The sequence below is a fragment of the Podarcis vaucheri genome, assembly GCF_965113315.1.
Source record: "Podarcis vaucheri genome assembly, chromosome: 1".
Classification (NCBI taxonomy): domain Eukaryota; kingdom Metazoa; phylum Chordata; class Lepidosauria; order Squamata; family Lacertidae; genus Podarcis; species Podarcis vaucheri.
In genome coordinates, this window is record NC_138759.1 from 76,124,181 (window position 1) to 76,147,308 (window position 23,128).

General features: G+C 41.8%; 1 protein-coding gene across 4 annotated transcripts in view; it reads right to left on the minus strand.

The window, feature by feature from the left end:
- Window positions 1-23,128, minus strand: part of KCNQ1 (potassium voltage-gated channel subfamily Q member 1) — a 307,659-nt gene that overhangs the window by 159,468 nt on the left and 125,063 nt on the right. Inside the window, exon 14 of one of the 4 annotated variants that reach the window (XM_082193514.1) lies at window positions 1,100-1,680. The exons of the other annotated variants lie outside the window; for them this stretch is intronic. Coding sequence (XP_082049640.1) covers window positions 1,611-1,680 — 70 coding nt within the window. The 3' untranslated portion in view covers window positions 1,100-1,610. Of the gene's footprint in view, window positions 1-1,099; window positions 1,681-23,128 lie in introns of those variants that run through there. 4 annotated transcript variants of the gene reach the window in all.

The following is a 23,128-nucleotide window of genomic DNA, read 5'->3' on the forward strand; positions in this document are numbered from 1 at the left end:
ATCGGAAGCCACACTTTGGTTTCCACACGTTTTGGAAGTCGAACGGACTTGGGGAATGGATTCTGTTCGACTTCCAAGGTACGACTGTATAATGTTTTTAGGGCTACACCAGTAAGATGAACAACAACTGGTTTTATTTATTTGTTTCTGTTATACAGTTTTCAGTCTGGCCTTGAGCCTGCTCAGTTCCAACTTTCCTCAAGCACCACCTTTTGGCCACTAGGTGCCAACAACATAAACCACTGCTCATCACTGGATTCGCCCGCACCTGTGACTGGCATGTGGACCATCAAGGCAAGGTAGTCTAGGGGCTGCCACCAGTAGGAAAACCACTAGAAACACTTTGCACGTGCACACTGTTCTCTTTGCAACACAGTCACGGGTTCCAATTATGAAAGTGACTAATGTATCTTCCAATGAAAATACAAGGATGAGAGTGGTGTACTGAACAAGGCTCTGGCTTGGGAGGTTTGGCTTGGTCTTGGACTGATCCTGCCCACAAAACCCTTTGCTCTGGGGCATGCAACTGCTGTGGGATAAGCTACTTTGAGACCATTTGTTGTGGTGGAAAGGAGAATAAAACTTTCCCAAGGAATGCTTTGGTAGACTGAATGCATCCCACTGGACATAAACCATCCAGCATTGCAGTAAAACAACAATATATATATATATATATATATATATATATATATATGCTTTCGTAGATTTTCACGGGTACAGGAATGCAGGTTTTGGTGTCTTCGGGTGTCTTCCCGTGTAAGAGTCGGGGTGTCTGGGCGACGTTTCGACGAGGTCTCACTCGTCATCTTCAGGCTGGTGCTTTCGGCTTCTTGTTACTGGAACAGAGCTCTGTTCCAGTAACAAGAAGCCGAAAGCACCAGCCTGAAGATGACGAGTGAGACCTCGTCGAAACGTCGCCCAGACACCCCGACTCTTACACGGGAAGACACCCGAAGACACCAAAACCTGCATATATATATATATATATATATATATATATATATATATATATACACACACCCCACCCTGCACCAAAATGGACAGTGCAGTGTGAGGGGAGAAATGCATGCAATGGCTTTGTTATGACACAAGTTTTGATTCTCATGTTAAGTTCAAAATGTTTTTAAAAGGTTACAAAACTAACTATGTGATAATGTCCCAGTAATCTACAGATGCAGCATACACAAAATAATCTGTTTGGTTTTATGCAGCCCTTATGTCATGTGCAAGGGTCTTAAAAAAGAAACAGTAACCCCCTCCCCAACTCCACGTTCAAAATAATCCAAACCCCGACTCAAACCTTTTGATCTTTGCACAATATTAGCTGCTGCTAAGAGTGATCCTGCTGAGGGGTTGAATTTTTTTTTGAAGACTTACTTTAAAACACCACATGATATAGACAAGAGGCTGTGCCTAAAATATGAAATGCTAACTTTCATTTATATGACATGCTGTAGCATTTACGTAAATAAACCAGTGTTAGCTTATGTTTTTGATATTAGATACAATGCCCCTCAGAGAAGCCCTTGCTCAGCTCTTTTCTTCTGGCCTTGAGTAAATAAATCTACATTTCAGCTCAAGAATATGCTGCCACGTAAGCAGTTGGAGAGTTAAGTCTTTGTTCCCAAATGTTTGCAAAGCTGGAAGTTCTGGTATTTCTTTCTGTTGGAAACTTGGTAACTGGAAAAGAGGAGGTGCAGATAAAAGTAAATTCTACCACCTTTCAAGAAGCACATGGAATTATTTAATTTCGGGCCCGTTCCAGATGGCAGGAGTGCCACCCGGATCCAAGGCTTCACTTGCAATACACATGAATGGTCTTTCAAAGTGACCTGCCAGCACAGCTGTCTGGCAGGGCTATGAAATGCTTTTATATAAACAAGGTTGAATCCACCAGCAATCTATCATGTGGAATGTGCCTGTGGGGAGAAAAGAGAAAGAAAGTACAAGGCTAAGAAGTTGCAGAACAAGATCTTAGGAGAATGAAAACAAGCTTCAGATGAGACTATAAAGTTAAGCAATGACAGAGAGTCAAAAGGAAAGAGAAATAAAAAGGATGCCAGGAATGGGAGAGGGGAAGTCAATACTTGGAGGCAAGTTCTGCCGAAATTAAGAGACCTTAACCTCCAGGCACTTAGGTTCACAGTGTCAGACTCTTTTCGAACACACTAAATGTGCTCGGGACCAGGACCTAATGCCAGATCTTCCCGATTCTGGGAAAGCTATCACTCTATATAAATGGTCACAGCTGGGGTTCTGGCATGGCACATCCTCCTTTCCCAGAGGGGATATACGGTACATATATAAGAAAGCAAACATGACATAGCCAAGCACGGAACAGACCTCTTGCCTTCCCCACTCCCAACAGAGCCCATGTATTCTCACGCACACATGTAATACAGTACACAGATAATTCTCTTTAGCTGGTAAATTGGCTAAATCAGTATGCAGCTATGTTCCAAATGACAGCAATTAAATTTGCAATGCACCAATTTGATTGCATGTGAATGGAAGCAAATCAGAGAAACACATTAGGGACTGGCATTCTCCTTGCCAATGATACAATATGCATATTAAACTGCCTAAGGAGAGATGACCATATTCCTTTCTCAGCTGCCTCCTTGTCTGTTCAAATATTGCATTATTCTTATTCTTATTCTTATTATTTGTCATGGGGAGGGTTTGGCAGAACATGCAGAGAAGTGCTAGGATAACAAAAACAGCATTATCTATCTTATTAGTAGGTCCTCTTCTATTTTTGGAAGCAATATTCACTAGGAAAGGAAAGGCAACACTAAGCATTAATTCCTGCAGGCTCATTAGCTGCATTAAGTTACATGCACGTCTGATTAACTGGCCTAAGCAAAACTAAACATATCAAAAGTTTGCAATTAATTCATAACAATGCTTCAGAACAGTTACCCAAAGCAATGGTCTCAACAACTCAATAAACCAATTCCAAAGGTAATTTGCACACATAGTTTATAAAGGCCCTGTAGCTCTTTTAAACATATGTTTCTTTGATTATAAACAGCTGATGTACTACAGTAGGTTCAATTTTTCCAGATAGGCTTCCAAAAAAAGGATTACATTCACAGCATAATAAGATGAACTAAGTCATGGTATAAGCTGGAAGCACAATGTCAATTTTACCACACTCTGTCAATCTAATTTTGAGAGTGCTAAACTCCTATTGTTTATAAATTCTGATGTTCTCTCCCTGTCTCCCAATCTGACCACCTTGGTTAAAATGGCTTAAAATGCTTTTAAGAAATGCAAGTTTTTCACATGCAGAAAACATGCTGAAATTTGAAATATAGTCTTAAAGGGTGCAATTCTACTCTCTGTTGCAGAAGGCACACAGTGATGGGGGGAAAAGAAGACTTTCCTTTCCTCCATGTGGGAACCACATACTATGGAATCCCATGACCCACATACAAAGTGGCAGCAGGAACGAGTACATTGAGCAAAAGAGCTGCAATGGTGAAGCCAGGCACCCAGCAACCTAAGTAGATGATGTCCACACCTGTCACATAGCAAAAGATGCTACACTTGCTGAATGGGAAGGGGTTGGAAAGAAGGAAGAGAAGGCCAACCCAACATACTCCCTCATTTGCTCTCCCCTTTGCAAAACAGACCCAGGATTATACAGTGGTACCTCAGGTTAAGTACTTAATCTGTTCCGGAGGTCTGTTCTTAACCTGAAACTGTTCTTAACCTGAGGCACCACTTTAGCTAATGGGGCCTCCTGCTGCTGCGCCGCCGGAGCACAATTTCTGTTCTCATCCTGAAGCAAAGTTCTTACTATTTCTGGGTTAGCAGAGTCTGTAACCTGAAACGTATGTAACCTGAAGTGTATGTAACCTGAGGTACCACTGTACTCTAAACCAATGCAGTAAGGAAAATACATGCAAGCCAGTGAAAAGTTCCTGCATGGTCTTTGGCCCTCTCACTCAGGAAAACTAGAAGAAATTGTACATGAGCATCTTGTCTTGCTGCTGTGATGTATCAAGCTGCAAAAGGACAGTGAGAAGCTCACACTTCTACACTTATATGAATTGGGCCCTGTGCACTCCTGTGTAGAGTGCAGCAGTTGTTGTTTTAAATGTTAGTTATTTATTAAATTTGTTTGACAGCATCAATGATTATGCCAGGCTACTGTTGGGATTTTCTGTGGCTCATGAATGGATTTTGCACCCTTAGAAAAGATGTGGATTTAAAGAAATGCCTGTGCAAAATTACCATAGGGAAATAATGTCAGAAGAAGCAGCCTAGATGAACTTCTAGGCTAACAATGTGAAGAACACCAACAAGGCCCATGGCATGACTCTGATTTTACAATTTATTGTGATTCCTTTATGATAGCCAAGATACAAGACAGTAAACATGTACTTCAGGATATAAGTTAAAAACCTGTATTCACAGATTACTTTCTGTGGGCCCAACAAAGCTCAAAACAAAGCCATAGTGATTATTCACTATTGGCTCCAGATAGTGTTGAGCAGGTGGGTGCAGTTTTTTTTGTTTTTGTTTTAAACCTCATGTGCCAAATGGTGGGCCAAGTATGAGCCATGGGTCTGAGGTTTCCATCCCTGCCATGGGCCGAGGAAGATCTTTGCAACAGCAAATCTGTTGTTTTCCAGACACTGGCTGTCCTTCATCTAGGAAGAGGGTACAATCAGCAGATCATCTGGGTGAAGGTATTTGTGACTTCCCCTGTAGCCAAGTTATGCAACCAAGGATAACAAGACTTTTGTGAATGCTCATAAGGCCAAATTCAAACCAAACAGAAGAATATGTTTCTAATAGGAGAACCTCAGAAATATACAGTGGTTACTCTGCTTAGTTTACCATATATGCCAAGAGATAAATTCTGCTTGCAGTTCTTTTATATGAAGCATGGGTGCCCTGGAAAAGATGGGACTGGAAGTACCTTCCCGAAGAACCCAGAGTGATTTAACAACCAATGTCTCTTCACAGGGAACTCTGGAAATCGAAGCTCTGGGAGGGAACAGGGGTCTTCTCTCAGCACCCTTAACAAACTGCAGCTCTCAGAACTCTTTGCGGGAAAGCCATGGCGGCTTATAGTGGTCTCATAGTGCTTTAAATGTGTGGCGTGAATGTGGCCTAATACTTGCAACAGGGATGCTTAAAATGTGTAGGTACTGGCCACCAGAAAAATACATCTCTCTTGGTCTCATTCTCATGCCCGCCTCACAAACACTCCCAGAAAGTAGACATAGCCAAGTGTGCTGGATAATTTCTCATAAAATCTAGACCTCCTTAGAATTGTTATTCTGCCCATCTAAATAGAAAGAAATATCACATTCTCCCCCCCTTTTTTGGTTTCGTAGACTGATATTTTTCTACACCAGCCTGCCTTCTCTCAACCACGAGCAATACAGCAAAGTAAATCAGTGAGTAAAGAGCCGCTGCATGGCTAATCCAATTTAATTAACTATGTGTCTCATAACATTTCCTTTTTAAAAAAGATATGATTTGCAGTGTGTTCCTTGGAGAAAAACATGCCCTGGCCATGACCTGAGCTTTTCCTGTGGCAATGCCAGGAAGAGATACCCAAGTGCAGTGGTACCTCGGGTTACAGACGCTTCAGGTTACAGACTCCGCTAACCTAGAAATAGTAACTCGGGTTAAGAACTTTGCTTCAGGATGAGAACAGAAATCGTGTGATGGCAGCAGGAGGCCCCATTAGCTAAAGTGGTGCTTCAGTATAAGAACAGTTTCAGGTTAAGAACGGACCTCCAGAACGAATTAGGTTCTTAACCCGAGGTACCACTGTAAAGAGAGGGGTGCTTCTTTGTGTTTTGAAACTGCACTCCCCTGCAATCTTTAAAATAAAAATACTATCCTATGCATATTTATTCAGATGTCATACAGAATTTAGTGGGGCCTTCTTCCAAGTAAATATGCATAGGATTGCAGCCCCAGAGACTAAAAGTAACATATCATTTGAAGTAACCTATCTTGCAAATGTTGAATATAATCCAGTGGTACTAATGGAGAGTGTGTGCAGAACTTTCCCTGTTCCTCGAGGGAAGGAATACTCCGCATGTGGCATACAAAACCCTGTTGCTTGAATGGAGCAATTTCTTCAGAGATAGAAATGGGAAGCAAGAGCTTTCATACAAAATGAAACATGCCTAGATCCCATTGCAAAAACAAAACAAAACACAATTTTCAGTTCTTAACTATATGCTTATTTGCACGGAGTGCAGAAGTTAAGTCCCACTGAATTTAATCTTTGTACTGCAATTTTAAATGCATTTGATAGGCACTATGTCCCTTGACGTGGGTGGCACTGTGGTCTAAATCACAGAGCCTAGGGCTTGCCAATCAGAAGGTCGGAGGTTCAAATCCCCGTGACGGGGTGAGCTCCCGTTGTTTGGTCCTTGCTCCTGCCAACCTAGCAGTTCAAAAGCACGTCAAAGTGCAAGTAGATAAATAGGTACTGTGCGCTGCTCTGGTTTCACCAGAAGCGGCTTAGTCATGCTGGCCACATGACCCCCAAAAAATGTCTGCAGACAAACGCCGGCTCCCTCGGCCAGTAAAGCGAGATGATCACCGCAACCCCAGAGTTGTTCGTGATGGGACTGAACTGTCAGGGGTCCTTTACCTTTTTATGCCCCTTGAACACAGTGGGGCTTACTTCTGAGCAATTGTTGTTGTTGTTGTTAAAATTTGTATACTGCCCTTTACTCATAGATCTCAGTGTGGTTCACAACATAAAATAAAAGGAAGCTGCTGTAACAGTTCTAGGGCTGAGCTGCAGCATTAAAAACAGATTCTGAAATACATTTCAACAGAACGATAGCTTGGAAGCCTAGAGGGGATCCCAGCCTGCAGCCCTGAAAATACTGCACTAACTTCCATTCAGTGTACTCCAGATGAGGGAAAAGACAAATGAGAACAAGATTGCTGTCATTAAAAGTAAAGCACCAGAAAATAATTTTGGATTAAAAAACCCAGCAACACTAAACCTATGCGTTTCAAGAAAGGGTTAACCAGCCAGCAAAGGCAGGAGGGCTTTTTTGTTGTTTGCTCTGAGTCAGGGGTCAGCAACTTTTTTCAGTTGTGGGCCAGTCCCTCAGACCTTGTGGGGGGACGGACTATATTTTGAAGAAGAAAAAGAACAAATTCTTATGCCCACAAATAACCCAGAGATGCATTTTAAATAAAAGGACACATTCTACTCAGGTAAAAGCACGCTGATTCCCGGACCATCTATGGGCTGGATTTAGAAGGCGATTGAGCCGCATCCGGACCCCGGGACTTAGGTTGCCTACCCCTGCTCTGAGCACTTCACTCCAGCTGGTAAGGAAAAGAAAAGGAAAGGTATGCAGTAGCAGACAGTTTTTCTTTGCTGGGTGTTAGGCCCTGGTGTGGGGGGAGCAGGGTGCACAGCTTCTGCCAGCCTGAAAATCTGGGCACACCCTCACCCAAAATTAAAACAGAAACAATAGGGCCTTGGTATTGCCAGGTGGGGCAGGAGCCCCCAAAGAGCCCCCATATCTGGCACACTGATGGATCCCAGTGCTGCATTTCCACTTGGGAGATTTTCACAGCCTATCAAGTGTACTCCCCTGTCTCTCCTCCAGTTCTTTTGATGGGAGCAGCTCTGTACAGAGCCAGCTCTCACAATTTTGGCAGGGAAATGGTTTTACTTTCCCTCCGTGGTTTCTGTAGCAGGCCAAACCTTTGCACTGTAAGGATCTGCAGGAGGAAAGGAAAGGTACGCTGCAGCTATAAAGTTAAAAGAAAGGAAGAAGTAGTCGTTTAAGTCTAGCCATCCTTCCAAAAGGTGATAGATGGGGGGTGGGGTCCAAAAGGTGATAGATGGGGGTCTTCAGAGAAGGAAAGCCAGATTACTAGTGTACAAGCCATCTGCAAGCAGAAGAAAAGACTGCAAAATTCCTATGAAATAATGCCATTCAATGCTGTTGAACCTTAAGAGGCTATGCTGAACCCAAATTTCTCTGAACAGTAAGTAACAAAATATTTACAACTATCAGAAAGCTACTTTTCATGCTGAAACAGTTAATGTGGTTAATTCTTCTGTGTGAAGCAAAGGCAGCCAGGCTCAATGCAAGTCCCATTTCTGTCTAGCTGTTAAGCATATGAGCATGTACTTTTTGGCTGTACATCAAGAACAGCTGCCTGAAATGTAACACAACACAAAATGTATCCAGTTACAATCTGGAAGAGGTAACGCAGGACGCACAATACAGATCTTTTCCTAGCAGCAAAATGAAAGTAGTGCCTGCCAATTTCAGACTTCACAACAGCTCTTATATATACCAAAAAGTCACCAGCATCTTTCTTAGCAAGTTAAATTATCTGAGAACTTAAGCTTAATTTAAAAAGGTGTCCTTTTACAATAAAAATAAAAAATTATGAGGCAAAGGCACCTATCACTATATTCCAGAAAACAAGCAGCGAGAACACAAGATCCCACAATAATAGCATGAGCCCCCAGCCCCCTCTTTCCTTATGTAAATCTCTGCACTGGTGAAACAAAACTCTGCCTCTCCCTCAAGCTCTTTGGGCTTTGAGTCTCCTGTCACTTGCACAGCCGTTTGAGGAAGATGAGAAACAGCATAAGAGGACTCCTGCTTTATCCTGCCTTCTTCATACCACAGTGCAAATAAGTAAAAACCCCTCCTCCTCTTGAACTTGGGGAGGGTCATTGAAAGGAACAGGCAGAGAGGGCAAACAGTGACTGGCTAGGAAATCCAAACACAATTTGTGGACCCAAGGGTACGGCCATACTGTGCCATTCTTGGTGCCAAGCTGGGCGAAAAATGTTGAATGTAGTGTAAGAGTGGAGGCAATGCCAATCCTACTTGTGCCATTTTCTTCATGAACCACCCACTCCCCCGAAAATTAATAATCACATCAAGGATCTTCTGTATACTTGAACATGGCTTCACTATTTGCAGAACAGGACCTCAACACTCCATGCCTTCTTAGCCTTCCTGTGAAGCAAAGCAGTGTGTGGCAAATTCTTTTTATTATTCTTATTCTTGCCCCTTGGATATTAATGCTATGAAAAATGTCTGGCAAATAGAAAAGGAAGGAACGAGCTCCATGGAAAGGAACGGCCTTAGTTAGTCCATGCACCTTTATCCACCTTCATTGTGCACTCTCTCTCTCTCTCTCTCTCTCTCTCTCTCTCTCACACACACACACACACACACTCCACCACCCTGTTGTATGTCACACCTCACCCAGTTGTATGACCTCATCTTCACTGCTGAAAGAACTCCCTGAGGACCATAATACATTACAATGCAACCTCTGCAGTCTTTTTTCTAAAGTAATTAAGGCTATGAGACCTACAGTTGGAGACTGCTGAAAAGATTTAACAGGCAGCTTGAAAGAGGGATCACCGCTTATGGCGCATACACTGATCCCGCTCTTGACATTGCTAAACAGGTTTGGCAAGGTTTGTTTGTTAGTTTTAAAGCAAACTCCTTCACTTGTTGGACCACAGGTGAAAACGGCACAAAAAGGTGTGTGTGAGAACATGTGTCCGTGCACACCATGGGACGCCCAGCCTCTCAAAACACTTTCGGCTTCCATAAAACTATCGCTTGCCTCCAGGTTGGAATTTTCAGCAGAAAGCAGAGAGGATGGAAGTACCTTGGACATTCAGCAGGGGCTATTTGCCTCTTCCCAGCACAGACAGCCCCCGTTTAAACTCATGCTAACAAATCCAACTTATGGAAAGTGGTCTCGCATGCTCAATTTTCCGCCACAAAGTGGAATACTCAGCCACACCTGCCAAATCTGTCCAGATGGATGCATAAAGTGCTTCCACAGGACAATGGCACTGTTATTGCTCGATCCTTTCAGCTATTGATAATAAAAACATGAACAAAATAGCCTGACTGATAGCCCTCAGGGTAAAAAGCTGCTTGCAGGACCCATGAACAAACTGTACACTGTACAAACAAAAGCCCATTAACTATAGTGACCACATGTCAGACAGGCATGTGCCTGAAACAAAAATATGTCATTAACAGTGTGGTATAAGGTTCCAAAACTAACATTTTAAAATCAGCCAGTATCAGTCAAATCCCTCAATCAAGTTGTTATCACTGAGTGTGTATATCAAGTTGGTCAGAGTGGACTCAACGACAGGATATGGGGATGCTATGGGGTACCAGCCAGCATTCTTTCTGCCTCCGTTGCCTGGTCTCTAATGTGCCTTAGAATCACAGAATTGTGTAATTGCAGAGTTGGAAGGGACCGCAATGGTCATCTGGTCCAACCCCCTGCAAAGCAGGAATCTTTTGCACAGCATTTAACCCACAACTATGAGATTAAGAGTTCCATGCTCTACTGACTGAGCTATCCTTATCTACATTTTCCTTTCACTAGTCTTAGCTCCTTGTCCTCAACCAATCTGAGCTTCAAAGAAAACACAATAGTGGTAGACCCATCCTGGGGGTGGAGATCACTATTTGCCTTCACCACTTACTTTTCAAAGTCTCATCTTGACTATTTTCTCTCTCCCAACCAAGCTTCTGGAATCAAGAGTTGATGAGAAAAGTGCTCTGGGGCAGAAAACTGCTGATGGAGAAGCAACTACCACTCACCACCTGTTCACGTCCACCCTACAATGTGCTGGGCACAGTCCAGGTCCGGTCCCAAATCCAAGGGTTCTGCAGGGAGTCAGTCCGACAGGGCCAAAGCAGGACACGAGGCAGGAAACCAGGCAAGGTCAGGCACAGGATCACAGGCAGGTTCTGGCAAACAGCAATGTTGCTCCCGCAACCTGGGGTGGGGTCCAGCAGCCTTTTATCTCTGTCGGGGTAATGGCTGGTCCTGATCCCCTGGTGACTCACCTCCCTGTGAGCACTCCTCCTGCGAGTACTCAGGTCTTTCCTCCTCTCAGACCTCAGTCTCTGCAGCTCTCGGGAAATGTTGGTGGGTTACTAGACCCAGAGGCTGCCTGACCCAATTGGTAGTGGAGCAGCTGTAAGTGATGGCCCAGCTGAAGACAACAAGGTAATCCCCACATCTGGAGCCAGGGCAGGCTCAGGCCCCTGACTCGGCCCAGCTGGTGCTTGTTGCAGGGGAACCTGTGCAGACTGGGGCTCTTCAGAATCAGGCCCCAGACTAGGTTCAGATACCGCCGGGGCCATCACATACAAAAAGGGGACACTATCCTACTTCATACATGACTGGGGTCATTCTGGGCTTAAATAAAGTTTTGCTACCACCACTCATAGTTGCTGCAGGAGTTACTGTGTGGACTTGACAGACGTAGGTCAAGTGACATTAATGACTGTGGCTTTATGCCAGTTTATTTGAAAGCATGTGTGAGTTCATCATTTGTTGTGTTAACACTGAGCTGAACATACAACATTCCCCAGCTGGATTAATCTCTGGAAAGTAATGCAGACTCCTCCAAGCAAACAACAAGAGTAAAGTTGTTCAGATGACACTAGTATCTGGCAGCTTGTACCAAAGAATATGACAAAAGGATCGCATTTGTGGTAGGGCTGAGATCATTACAATTAAGTGATCCATCATTAAAGACACATTAAACTGCATATTTTAATCCAACTCTAACTAGAACTATCCCTTGTGAAAGGGTGTTGAATGCTGACGGAACTTAGAAGTTCCCATGGTGCCGCATAAGCTTGGATGTGTTGTGTGCATAGAGGGGTACCTGGAGGCTCAGAAGTTCAATGCGCATGGAGCCTCTTGGAATGCGCCTGATTTGTACTACGCAGACCACAACAGGTGCAGAGGAGGCATCTATGTCTTGGCTTGTGCTAATGCCAAAGCCTGCATATGCCAACACCTACAGACTGCCAAATTCTGAGTGTTTCTAGAATCTTGCAGCAGCCCTGATTTTGAATCAAGACAGCTAATTAACTATATGTTATATTAAAGGTAAAGGTAAAGGGACCCCTGACCATTAGGTCCAGTCGTGGCCAACTCTGGGGTTGTGGCGCTCATCTCGCTTTACTGGCCGAGGGAGCCGGCGTACAGCTTCCGGGTCATGTGGCCAGCATGACTAAGCCGCTTCTGGCAAACCAGAGCAGCGCACGGAAACACCGTTTACCTTCCCGCCAGAGCGGTACCTATTTATCTACTTGCACTTTGATGTGCTTTTGAACTGCTAGGTTGACAGGAGCAACGGGAGCTCACCCCGTCACGGGGATTCGAACCGCCGATCTTCCAATCGGCAAGCCCTAGGCTCAGTGGTTTAACCCACAGTGCCATCCATGTCCCATATATGTTATATTAGTTATCCATAATAGCATACTTGAATTTTAAAAGTTAAATTGGTATTGTGCTGCTTTGATATTGTACTGCTAATGTATTGTATGTGTAATTTAACTGTCCAAAATACTTTGGGAGTATTACCTGGTGCCCTCCAGATTTTGGAGATTTGAGCTCCCATCTTCCCTGACCACTGGCCATTAGGGCGGTTCATAAAAAAAACTTTTATTTGAAAATGCCTGCTCCAAAGGTCTTGACTTACTACACTGGGGATTATATAGCTATATCTGAAATTTCGTGCATATCAGTTAATATCTTGACCCTGCTCCACTGAATTGAAATTTCAGCCTTTACGGCATAGGAAAATGGCCAAGTAAACAGCTATTTTCATGGAGGAGGGTCAAGATATTAACTGATATGCATGAAATGTCAGATATAGCTATATAATCCCCAGTGTAGTAAGTCAAGACCTTTGGAGCAGAGATTTTCAAAACAAAGTGTTTTATGAACCGCCCTACTGGCCATGCTGGCTGGGGCTGATGGGAATTGTAGTCCATCAACGTCTGGAGGGTACCATGTGGGCTACCCCTCAGGTTCAGGGTAACTCATCAGTTTATAGGGGTTCCGAAAGCTTTAGCAGTACAGTGGTACCTTGCAAGACAAATGCCTCACAAGACGAAAAACGCGCAAGACGAAAGAGTTTTCCGTTTTTTGAGTCGTTCCGCAAGACGAATTTCCCTATGGGCTTGCTTCGCAAGACGAAATGTCTTGCGAGTTCTTGCGAGTTTGTTTCCTTTTTCTTAAAGCTGCTAAGCCGTTAATAGCCGCTAAGCCGCTAATAGCCGTGCTTTGCAAGACGAAAAAACTGCAAGACGAAGAGACTCGCGGAACGGATTAATTTCGTCTTGCAAGGCACCACTGTAAAAGGTCTTTACAAAACTGCTTTAAAAATCTCCCTTACATGTTTAAAATTATTATTATTTTAGCCCCCTTTAATACTATGGTCAGTTACAGAGCAGAACCTTTTTCACTTTACAGTATTCTCCAATCCAGATGTTTTCCTCTTCATGAAAAAAAAAAAGTTCCCTGAAATCATAATCATATAACTGTAGCCATATGTTATGATGGTATGTAGGCAGACTTGGAAATCCATGGAAGAATAAGGAAAAGCACCAAAGTAATACTTAAAAACAACAACTGAGGCAACACTTACTACTAAATGTCTCTAGTAATGGGTGCTGCAAGCACACTTTTTAAAAGGGGGACACTATGGGTAGAACTCAACATGTTTTTATACTGTGTTTTTATGTTGTGAACTGCCCCAAAATCTGTGGCTGAAGGGCAGTATACAAATTTGATGAATGAATAAACCAGCACTGCTCTGTCTGTACGGGCATTTCAACTTCCATGTGGAATGATCCCCTCTCTACTCCACCCACACACTGCTTTCCTGACCCCCTCAAAGCCAAGTTTTTCAGGTAAAGATGGTAGAATGCTGGAGTTGGAATTATGCAGACAAATTTGCATGCCCATGTTGAGGCACCAGATTTCCATCACCTTTTTAGTTCCCAAATAAAATCCCCTCCAAATAGGAAGATCTAGCCAGCGTGCCATAGTTTGGTTCAACGTGAACAGAGACTATGTAAGCTATAGTGTATTACTTCTGTTCTGCATTAGTCGCCTTGAATCACAAAATGTTCAAGCAATTCTGAAAGTAGAAACACACTAATCAAAGTTCAGACAGAAACTGACTGCCCAGTGCTGAAGTGGCTTGGCATAAGCAGACAAGGCTAACAGGAGAGAAAACTTTGCAGAGAAGGAAAAGTTAAGAAGGCAGTTCCTCAGCCAACTCTTCAGCCGTTCTCACAAAACCATAAACAATCCTCCCAGCCCCATGTCTAACTGACAGATGTCTGCAGTACATCATTTCGGAGGGCAGACATCTTCCTTTGAAAAGCTAAAGAAATGGCTATGAAATTTGGAGAGTGCAACTATATATAATAGTACTCATGCTCCTTGATTTTGTGCTTTAAAAGCAATATTTTAATCTCCTTTAAAAGAAAGGAGAGCTTGGAAATCTGTAGGACTATTAAACCTTTTTGCTAACTGCAAGCAAGTGGTAATGAGTGCAGTGACTCACTAACAACATGTTTCAACATGTATTTAGCCCTTGCAGACTTGCACTTTCCCCCTGAACAAATATTTCCTCTTCACTCTAATTTCAATCTCTTTCTGATTTTTCCCTCCAGAAACATTATTGTCATTAAGCATGAGTGCTTACTAGTTTTCAGAAAACCGAAACAGCTAAGCTGAATACATCAATTCTACTAAAAGCTTTTGACAAATTCCTCAGAATTTTTTTTTTTAATACAGGGGAGGACAGAGGTTCAGCCAGAGATACATTTCAGGATGTAGAGTGTAACCTTTTTATAAAGTTAATTCTGGAAGACAAAGCTTTTCATTTTTTAATGAGACATTATTTACAATGCAGCGGAGAGCCAAGGGTAATAAAAGGGACCCAGTGCAACCTTCAAGGTTATCCACAGCTGCTGAGAAGCTTCTAATTATGATGAGCTGTTTCAGCCAGTGCTTGGATTCAAGACAAAAAGAAAATTGTGCCATGTTCTCTCATTCACCCTTGAGGTTATACTATTACCAAAAGATTCCCTCTTTCCAACACCACAGTCACCCTGGTCCTTTTGTGTGTGTCAGGGAGATAGAACAATTTGCGGAAAACCAATACTAAATGCACATTCAGTCCTCTAACAGCCATAAAACGTAAAGCAGAGTTTTTTCCCCCTCAGAGTCCAGAGTAAGCTCCATTCCTGTTGAGGCAAATAGTGAAACTCCCATCAGAAGAAAAGAGGAGGCTAGCTTTGGCTTTTGAAAACTCCAAAAATCATAGGAGAAAGGCAACTGTGGTGCTGGAGATTGGAGAACTGGGCCTAAAAGTAAGGTTCTATATACACTTAGGCAGGAATAACAAGTTGCATAAATATAAGATGGGGGACACCTTGCTTGCCAGTAGTACATGTGGAAAGGATCTAGGGGTCTTAGTAGACCACGAGCTTAACACAAGGTAACAGTGTGATGCAGCAGCAAAACCACCCCACAAAACACACACAACCCCAGATGCTGTTCTAGGCTGTATCAACAGAAGTCTATTGTCCAGATCAAGGGAAGTAATAGTAGCACTCTATTCTGCCTTGGTCAGTCCACACCTAGAATCATAGAATCATAGAGTTGGAATAGACCACAAGGGCCATCGAGTCCAACCCCCTGCCAAGCAGGAAACACCATCAGAGCACTCCTGACATATGGTTGTCAAGCCTCTGCTTAAAGACCTCCAAAGTAGGAGACTCCACCACACTCCTTGGCAGCAAATTCCACTGTCGAACAGCTCTTATTGTCAGGAAGTTCTTCCTAATGTTTAGGTGGAATCTTCTTTCTTGTAGTTTGGATCCATTGCTCCGTGTCCGCTTCTCTGGAGCAGCAGAAAACAACCTTTCTCCCTCCTCTATATGACATCCTTTTATATATTTGAACACGGCTATCATATCACCCCTTAACCTCCTCTTCTCCAGGCTAAACATGCCCAGCTCCCTTAGCTCATAAGGCATCGTTTCCAGGCCTTTGACCATTTTGGTTGCCCTCCTCTGGACACATTCCAGTTTGTCAGTGTCCTTCTTGAACTGTGGTGCCCAGAACTGGACACAGTACTCCAGGTGAGGTCTGACCAGAGCAGAATACAGTGGCACTATTACTTCCCTTGATCTAGATGCTATACTCCTATTGATGCAGCCCAGAATTGCATTGGCTTTTTTAGCTGCTGCGTCACACTGTTGGCTCATGTCAAGTTTGTGGTCAACCAAGACTCCTAGATCCTTTTCACATGTACTGCTCTCAAGCCAGGTGTCCCCCATCTTGTATTTGTGCCTCTCATTTTTTTGACCAAGTGCAATACTTTACATTTCTCCCTGTTAAAGTTCATCTTGTTTGTTTTGGCCCAGTTCTCTAATCTGTCAAGGTCGTTTTGAAGTGTGATCCTGTCCTCTGGGGTGATAGCTACCCCTCCCAGTTTGGTGTCATCTGCAAATTTGATCAGGATGCCCTTGAGTCCATCATCCAAGTCGTTGATAAAGATGTCGAATAAGACCGGGCCCAAGACAGAACCCTGTGGCACCCCACTAGTCACTCTTCTCCAGGATGAAGAGGAACCATTGATGAGCACCCTTTGGGTTCGGTCAGTCAGCCAGTTACAAATCCACTGAGTGGTAGCATAGTCAAGACTGCATTTTACCAGCTTCTTTACAAGAATATCATGAGGCACCTTGTCGAATGCCTTGCTGAAATCAAGGTAGGCTACATCCACTGCGTTCCCTTCATCTACCAGGCTTGTAATTCTGTCAAAAAATGAGATCAGGTTAGTCTGACATGACTTATTTTTCAGAAATCCATGCTGACTATTGGTGATCACAGCATTCCTTTCTAGGTGCTCACAGGTTTGCTTAATGATCTGCTCCAGAATCTTCCTTGGTATTGATGTCAGACTGACTGGGCCATAATTATTTGGGTCCTCTCTTTCCCCCTTTTTGAAAATAGTGACAACATTTGCCCTCTTCCAGTCTGCCGGGACTTCGCCTGTTCTCCAGGAATTCTCAAAGATGACTGCCAGTGGTTCTGAGATCACATCTGCCAGTTCTTTTAATACTCTTGGATGCAGTTCGTCTGGCCCTGGACACTTGAATACATCTAAACTAGCCAAGTATTCTTGTACTATCTCCTTAGTTATTCTGGGCTGTGTTTCCTCTGCTGAATCATTTGCTCCAAATTCTTCAGGTTGGGCATTGTTTTCTTTATCGGAGAAGACTGAGGCAAAGAGGGCATTGAGTTCAGCCCTTTCTGTGTTCCCTGCTTGCATTTCACCATCTTCTCCTCTGAGTGACCCCACTGTTTCTTTGTTCTTCCTTTTGCTATGGACATACCCATAAAAGCCTTTTTTGTTGCTTTTAACCTCTCTAGCAAGCCTGAGTTCATTCTGTGCTTTAGCTTTTCTGACTTTGTGTCTACATGTGCTGGCTATTTGTTTGAATTCCTCTTTGGTGGTTTCCCCCCTTTCCCATTTTTTGTACACATCCTTTTTAAATCTTAACTCAGTTAAAAGTTCTTTAGATAGCCACCCTGCCTTCTTTAGGCACCTTCCATGTTTCCGTCTCATTGGTATTGCCTGAAGTTGTGCTTTTACTATCTCCCTCTTAACAAACTCCCAGCCATCATGAACTCCCTTTCCTTTTACTATTACTGTCCATGGGATCTCACCCAGCACTTCATACGTTTTATGAAGTCGGCTTTCTTAAAGTCAAGAAATTGAGTCCTAGTATGCTTGGCTGCTCCTTTCCGCTGTATAGTAAACTTCAGAAGAGCATGATCACTCGCGCCTAATGATCCTTCCACTTCTACCCCACTAACCAGGTCATCAACATTGGTTTGGACCAGATCTAAAATGGCTGTTCCTCTTGTTGCTTCTCCCACTTTCTGGACAATGAAGTAGTAATGGGGGACTTTAATTACCTGGATATTTGTTGGATGTCAAACTCAGCCAAGAGCATAAGGTCAAACAGATTCCTCACTGGCCTTGCAAAGTCCCCCATTACTACTATCTCCCTTCCTTTTGCATGCTTGGCCATCTGTTCCAGGAAGGCATCATCTATGTCCTCCGTTTGGCTTGGGGATCTATAGTAAACTCCCACAATGAGGTCTCTGTTATTCTTCTCTCCCTTAATTTTGACCCAAATGCTCTCACTTTGGCTTTCTCCTCCCCTTTGGGGAGGAGAAAAACGGATGGGAAGGAATAGTTTAGGGAGCCCAGGAGGTTTGGGGGAGGGTGTGTGTGGAAGTTTAGAAAGAGGGCAAAAGTTCATAAACCTTTACAAGTGGTATTGTAGACCATTCCTATTATTACAGGCTAAACATAAAGGTGAGGTGTTTGGCAAAACTCACAGATGCTGTCTAGACATAACTGGATGAAATTAAGGAACAGGGGGGCGAGGGGAAACCAGGTTAAATAATAGTCACAGTATCTCAAGTGAGATAAACATCGACAATAGTGCTGGGTGACCCAAGAGGAATTTTACCTTACCATTCCTACTAAAAGTTACAGTAATAAACATTTAAGTGTAAATACTGTGCTTGGTGCTATGCAGAACATAGTGTATACAGTCAAAATCAAATAAGAACAAGCATGATCTGGGACACGTTAACTTCAAAGTCCAAATAATTTCATTGGCTGAATTTTGCCCAGAATTTCTTGGTTGCAACACGAACTTTTACAAAACTTAACAGTGACCCACTCAACACACTTGTAATGCACAATTCCTTTCAATATACATAAAAAAAACTTCAGGCATAGATCTTTGTCAGAAGCTACAAGACCAGACTCCATTATGGAACAAATAGCAGACATCAAATATTAATTGTCAACAGGAAGATGTCAATGTAAGCTTGGGCAGTTATCAACAGCAATTTCCAGGAGTTCAGCATTCTTCGATGAATTTTGATAATTTTTTATCATCACATCACATTAAAATAAATGAATGAATGTGTATTTGCTTTACATTCTATAGCCTTGTACTAGAATGTCAATTCTCACCCTTAGGAATATATGCAAATAATCTTTCCCAATGACTTAAATGTGATTTTTCATGCAAGAGAGATTTTATTAAAATGAATACACAGTATGTGAAAAACCACCATTTGATAGTATAGCTGTAACCCATTTTTAATGGTTTACAAGAGCGTAGGGTGTGATACATTTTATGGCCAGGACAAAGAGCTACATAAAATCAATTTATGCCACACGACCTATGGAATTATATTTATTAAAATGTTAGTTTCCCAGGAAAGTGGGGGTGGGGTGGGTAGGAATGAAGACAACCAAAATGGAGATGGAGCTGCACCTTTTGAAATCTGCAGTTTTTGCCTTCTTTGATGACTCTGAGGACAAAATCTTAAAAGAGCGCTGATGCAATGGATAAAGGAAAACATGGGTAGTAAAATGTGAAAATAATGAAGGATTACACTTATACACACACCCTTTCTTTGGTTAAGAATGGAAAACCAAAATTATTTTGGTTCCACCAAAGTGACTCCACCAACAGCAATAAAATATTCTAGCAGGCATTATAAATAGGAGAGTTAACACACCACAAAAAAAGTCTAAGCTCCTATTTTGGCTAAGTAAATTAAAAGGTGCCACTTCAGAGAATTACACACATAAGACATCTATGCTGGGTGGGGTTTTTTGGTTTGTATTTTTTTTTTAAAAAAAAGGAAAACAAAAGCTCCTCTGCACCTCTTCAATTAAAAGTATGAGAGAAGAAATCTGGATTTTGTTTCCAAACAAAAAAACCCCCACTTTGGTAGGTCTGAAGCTGCTGTTTGCGATTTTTACAAAACCACAGCACAGTTTCACATCACTATTTGACCCTATTTCTAACTCTCCAAGGACTGTAATAAGCCAACTAGCCATGAATCTAGTAGCAAAACTGCCCAGAAAAAGCTTTTGTCACCTCACAGCTTTTATCAAGAAATTTTCTTCCCACTTTCACTATCATCTGTTTCATCATGTTAACCAAAAAGGGGGTGGGAAGAAAAAAATAAAGAGGAAAGTCAAAATACCTGTTATTCAGATAGGCCTGGAATGGGTTAAAAAAATTATACCAAACACGAAAAGCTCATACACAGCATTTCTTTGAAAAACCACTTTGAAAAGGAAAGTGAATAGACACTGGACATTTAATTGAAACATCCTTAAAAGTTCACAAATTAAGTATCTTACACTGTACAATTGTACTGGTGCCTTTATAAGACTGGGATTGATGTAGATATCTGTCATAAAGTTAACATCTGTCTGCTATTTTTTATTTGGTATGTTGTCAATTGTAATTTATTTTGTGCCACAACGTCTGTACACAAGTGTGTGTCTAAAGTTATTTTCCACAGTGCCTTTCTATGTATGCTTATTTATTTGGATCCAAACTAACTTTGGATTAAGTTTTCACATTGATTTCAATGGTACTTAAGTTGTGACTCCCATCAGCTATAAACTCTACTTAGTAGAGTTAGGTACATAAGAATTTACATAAAAGATGCTAAGTTGCCTGCACATGCATATATTGAGCAATAGAAAAAAATATTTATTGGCTTCTATACATATTTCCATATAGCAGCTATCTAAAGGATGTAACTGAAATACGACTTTCTTCTGAAAATGCATATTTTTGAATTGCTGTTTTATATAAACAATTCCTCTGGGAAGAGATGGGAGCAGGGATTATAAACAGAGCTTGACGTGAAGGTGTCTGTAAACTGGAAAAGTAAAGTGAGCAAAACTGAAGTGGGAGGTGATAATTCCCAGTCTTATAATACAAAGCAGTGGGGAGATCAAAGGGAAAGAATAGTTGGCCTGAAGCAGCACTGACTCATAGGTTAATTGAGGTCCAAACTCTTTTTCTTGCTCAGGAAAAAAACACAAACCACCTTCCCCGAAAATGCATGAACCTTGGTTTCCACTAAGTAAAGTTCTCTTTCTGGCACTGTTAGATTTAATAAAAAGCTTTTGATCAGTAGTGCAAGGATGAAGAAATATTACGTACTGAGCCTAGGTATATTTGTAATTAAATGGACTGTTAACCAGAAGAATAGTACACATGAATCCAGGATTTCAAAAAGTTACCAATGTTAGGAAAAGATACAATTCAGACATTGAAAACATTGCATTGCAGGAAAAAGCATGCAACTTGAATGTAGATTCTAATGTATCAATCCCACATGTGTATCTTTCACTGTGTGAATTCCCACTTCTGAAAAACTAGGACCAATCAGCACTTCCCTGTATTTGTACAGGAGGGAAATGCGAACTTAAACTAAATACCAGCTAGACATTAATTATTACCCAGATGCACACTCTGAATAGAAACTTTGCCACATAGCATGTGGTCCTATGTTCATTTAGGACAGCAACCTTCAATGAATCGCTGAAGCCCCCTCTGTCTTCAAAAGAGTGTGAAGTTATGTTGCTGGCCGTCCTCCTTTATGCTGCAATCCCAACAACAACAAAAAGTAGTTTATTGCAAGTTACCCCTTTGGATGTTACAAATATTGAGCCACAGAAAAAAACACAAGTGTATGTTATAAAATAAAACTGCACCTATTACTGGGAACACCTGTGTGTTTCTACTGATGACAGCTGCTATAACTGGATTCTTAATGCCTGCTGCTAGGCATTTTACAAACCACTGCATCTTCTTTCAACTGCTGTTCAAACACTGGGTGAAAGAGGATCTGCTTATTAGGAATGAACATGTGTCTGCATGCACTCAGACAGCAGGCACATATGGAACATCAACAGAATAAAGAGCAAAAAAACAACCACAACCTTAATAGTATTTTGGGGTGGGAATGGGGGTGTAAATACACTATAGGATTACATTCATAGGCTCACAGGCCTGAATACTAACAACAGGTCCTTGAAGCAAAATCAAGCACTATCAAGAACTTTTTATATGAATTGAAAATATTTGTCCAGGTAATTATTCAATGTAGAACATGTCTCTTTTCTATGGCGCACATGCTCCCTGGTGTAGCTAGGTAGCACTGGCACCATTCAGAAACACACAGGTCATTAGTTAGAGCTGACAGTGAAAGGAAATAAGAGCATGGAAGAAAAGGTTTCAACTGCTCCTTGTAATACCGACTAATTCCAAAATGGAAAGCCAAAGATTAGAAGCAGAATAGAATCCAGTCTGCTTATTCTGTGCAAAGGAGAGTCAAACTGCCAAAAGCACAGCAGCAATTATGAAGAATAAATCAGTTTAAAAACAGAGTTTAGCAAATGTACTGGAAAAAGAACAGAGCCCAGTGTAACAAATTAGCACAGGATATCAGCACAATCCACTAGGAGCTTCTTCAGCACAAACCTCACTAAAATGGCTGGGAGCTGTCCAAGTCTTTGGCAGTGGTTTTCTGTAGCCCCCATTAATTCAACTGAGCTTCTACATGATGGTTTTGTGGTGGATTATGCCCTGATTGAATTTATTCACTGTATCTATTATATCACATTAGGCTGTAGCAAATGTAAGTTCTACTCAGACTAGACTCGTTTATGAATATGACTAACTTTAGTTAATGAATTCCAATGGGTCTACTCTGAGCACACCTTAGTTGAATACAACCCGTTACTTTATAGATTATATACATATACCTTCTATGAAGACAAATACAAGCCTGGAAACTTTCTCTCTCTCTCCCCCCCCCCCATTTTCAGTTTCATTGCCTTTACTTCATATTCTTTCTTATGAAGAATCTATGTACAAAAATTCTACACATTGGAGATGAAATTGGTCTCTGTCCAGCTCTGATCCCTCCTGGGGATGCTGAACTAAAAAATGCAACTAAGGCTGCAATTCTATAACACTTACCTTAGAGTAAGCTCTACGGAAGTCAATAGGGCTTACTTCTATGGAAGCATGTATAGGATTGCATTGCAAATCCTTAGGTAGAAATTAGTCCTTAGGGAGAAAGTGCACTCCAGATTATTATTAAAGCAGAGATGGAGCAGCAAGATCCCAGCTGCAATCCCATCTGTTTTCTACATATGAATTTTGATCCCAGTTTGGCAAGCTTAAACTGTATACTGTCTAAATCAAATATATGCTAATGTTGTTTACTAAATCTGGACAAATATATTATTTGGGAAATTATTTGCAAAGACATTGGTGCATTTGCTTATTTTAATATTGTCTATCTTCTCTTAATGAATTAGAAAAGTAATTTCAGGCTGCAATATTTAAAAAAAAAAAAACAACCATGA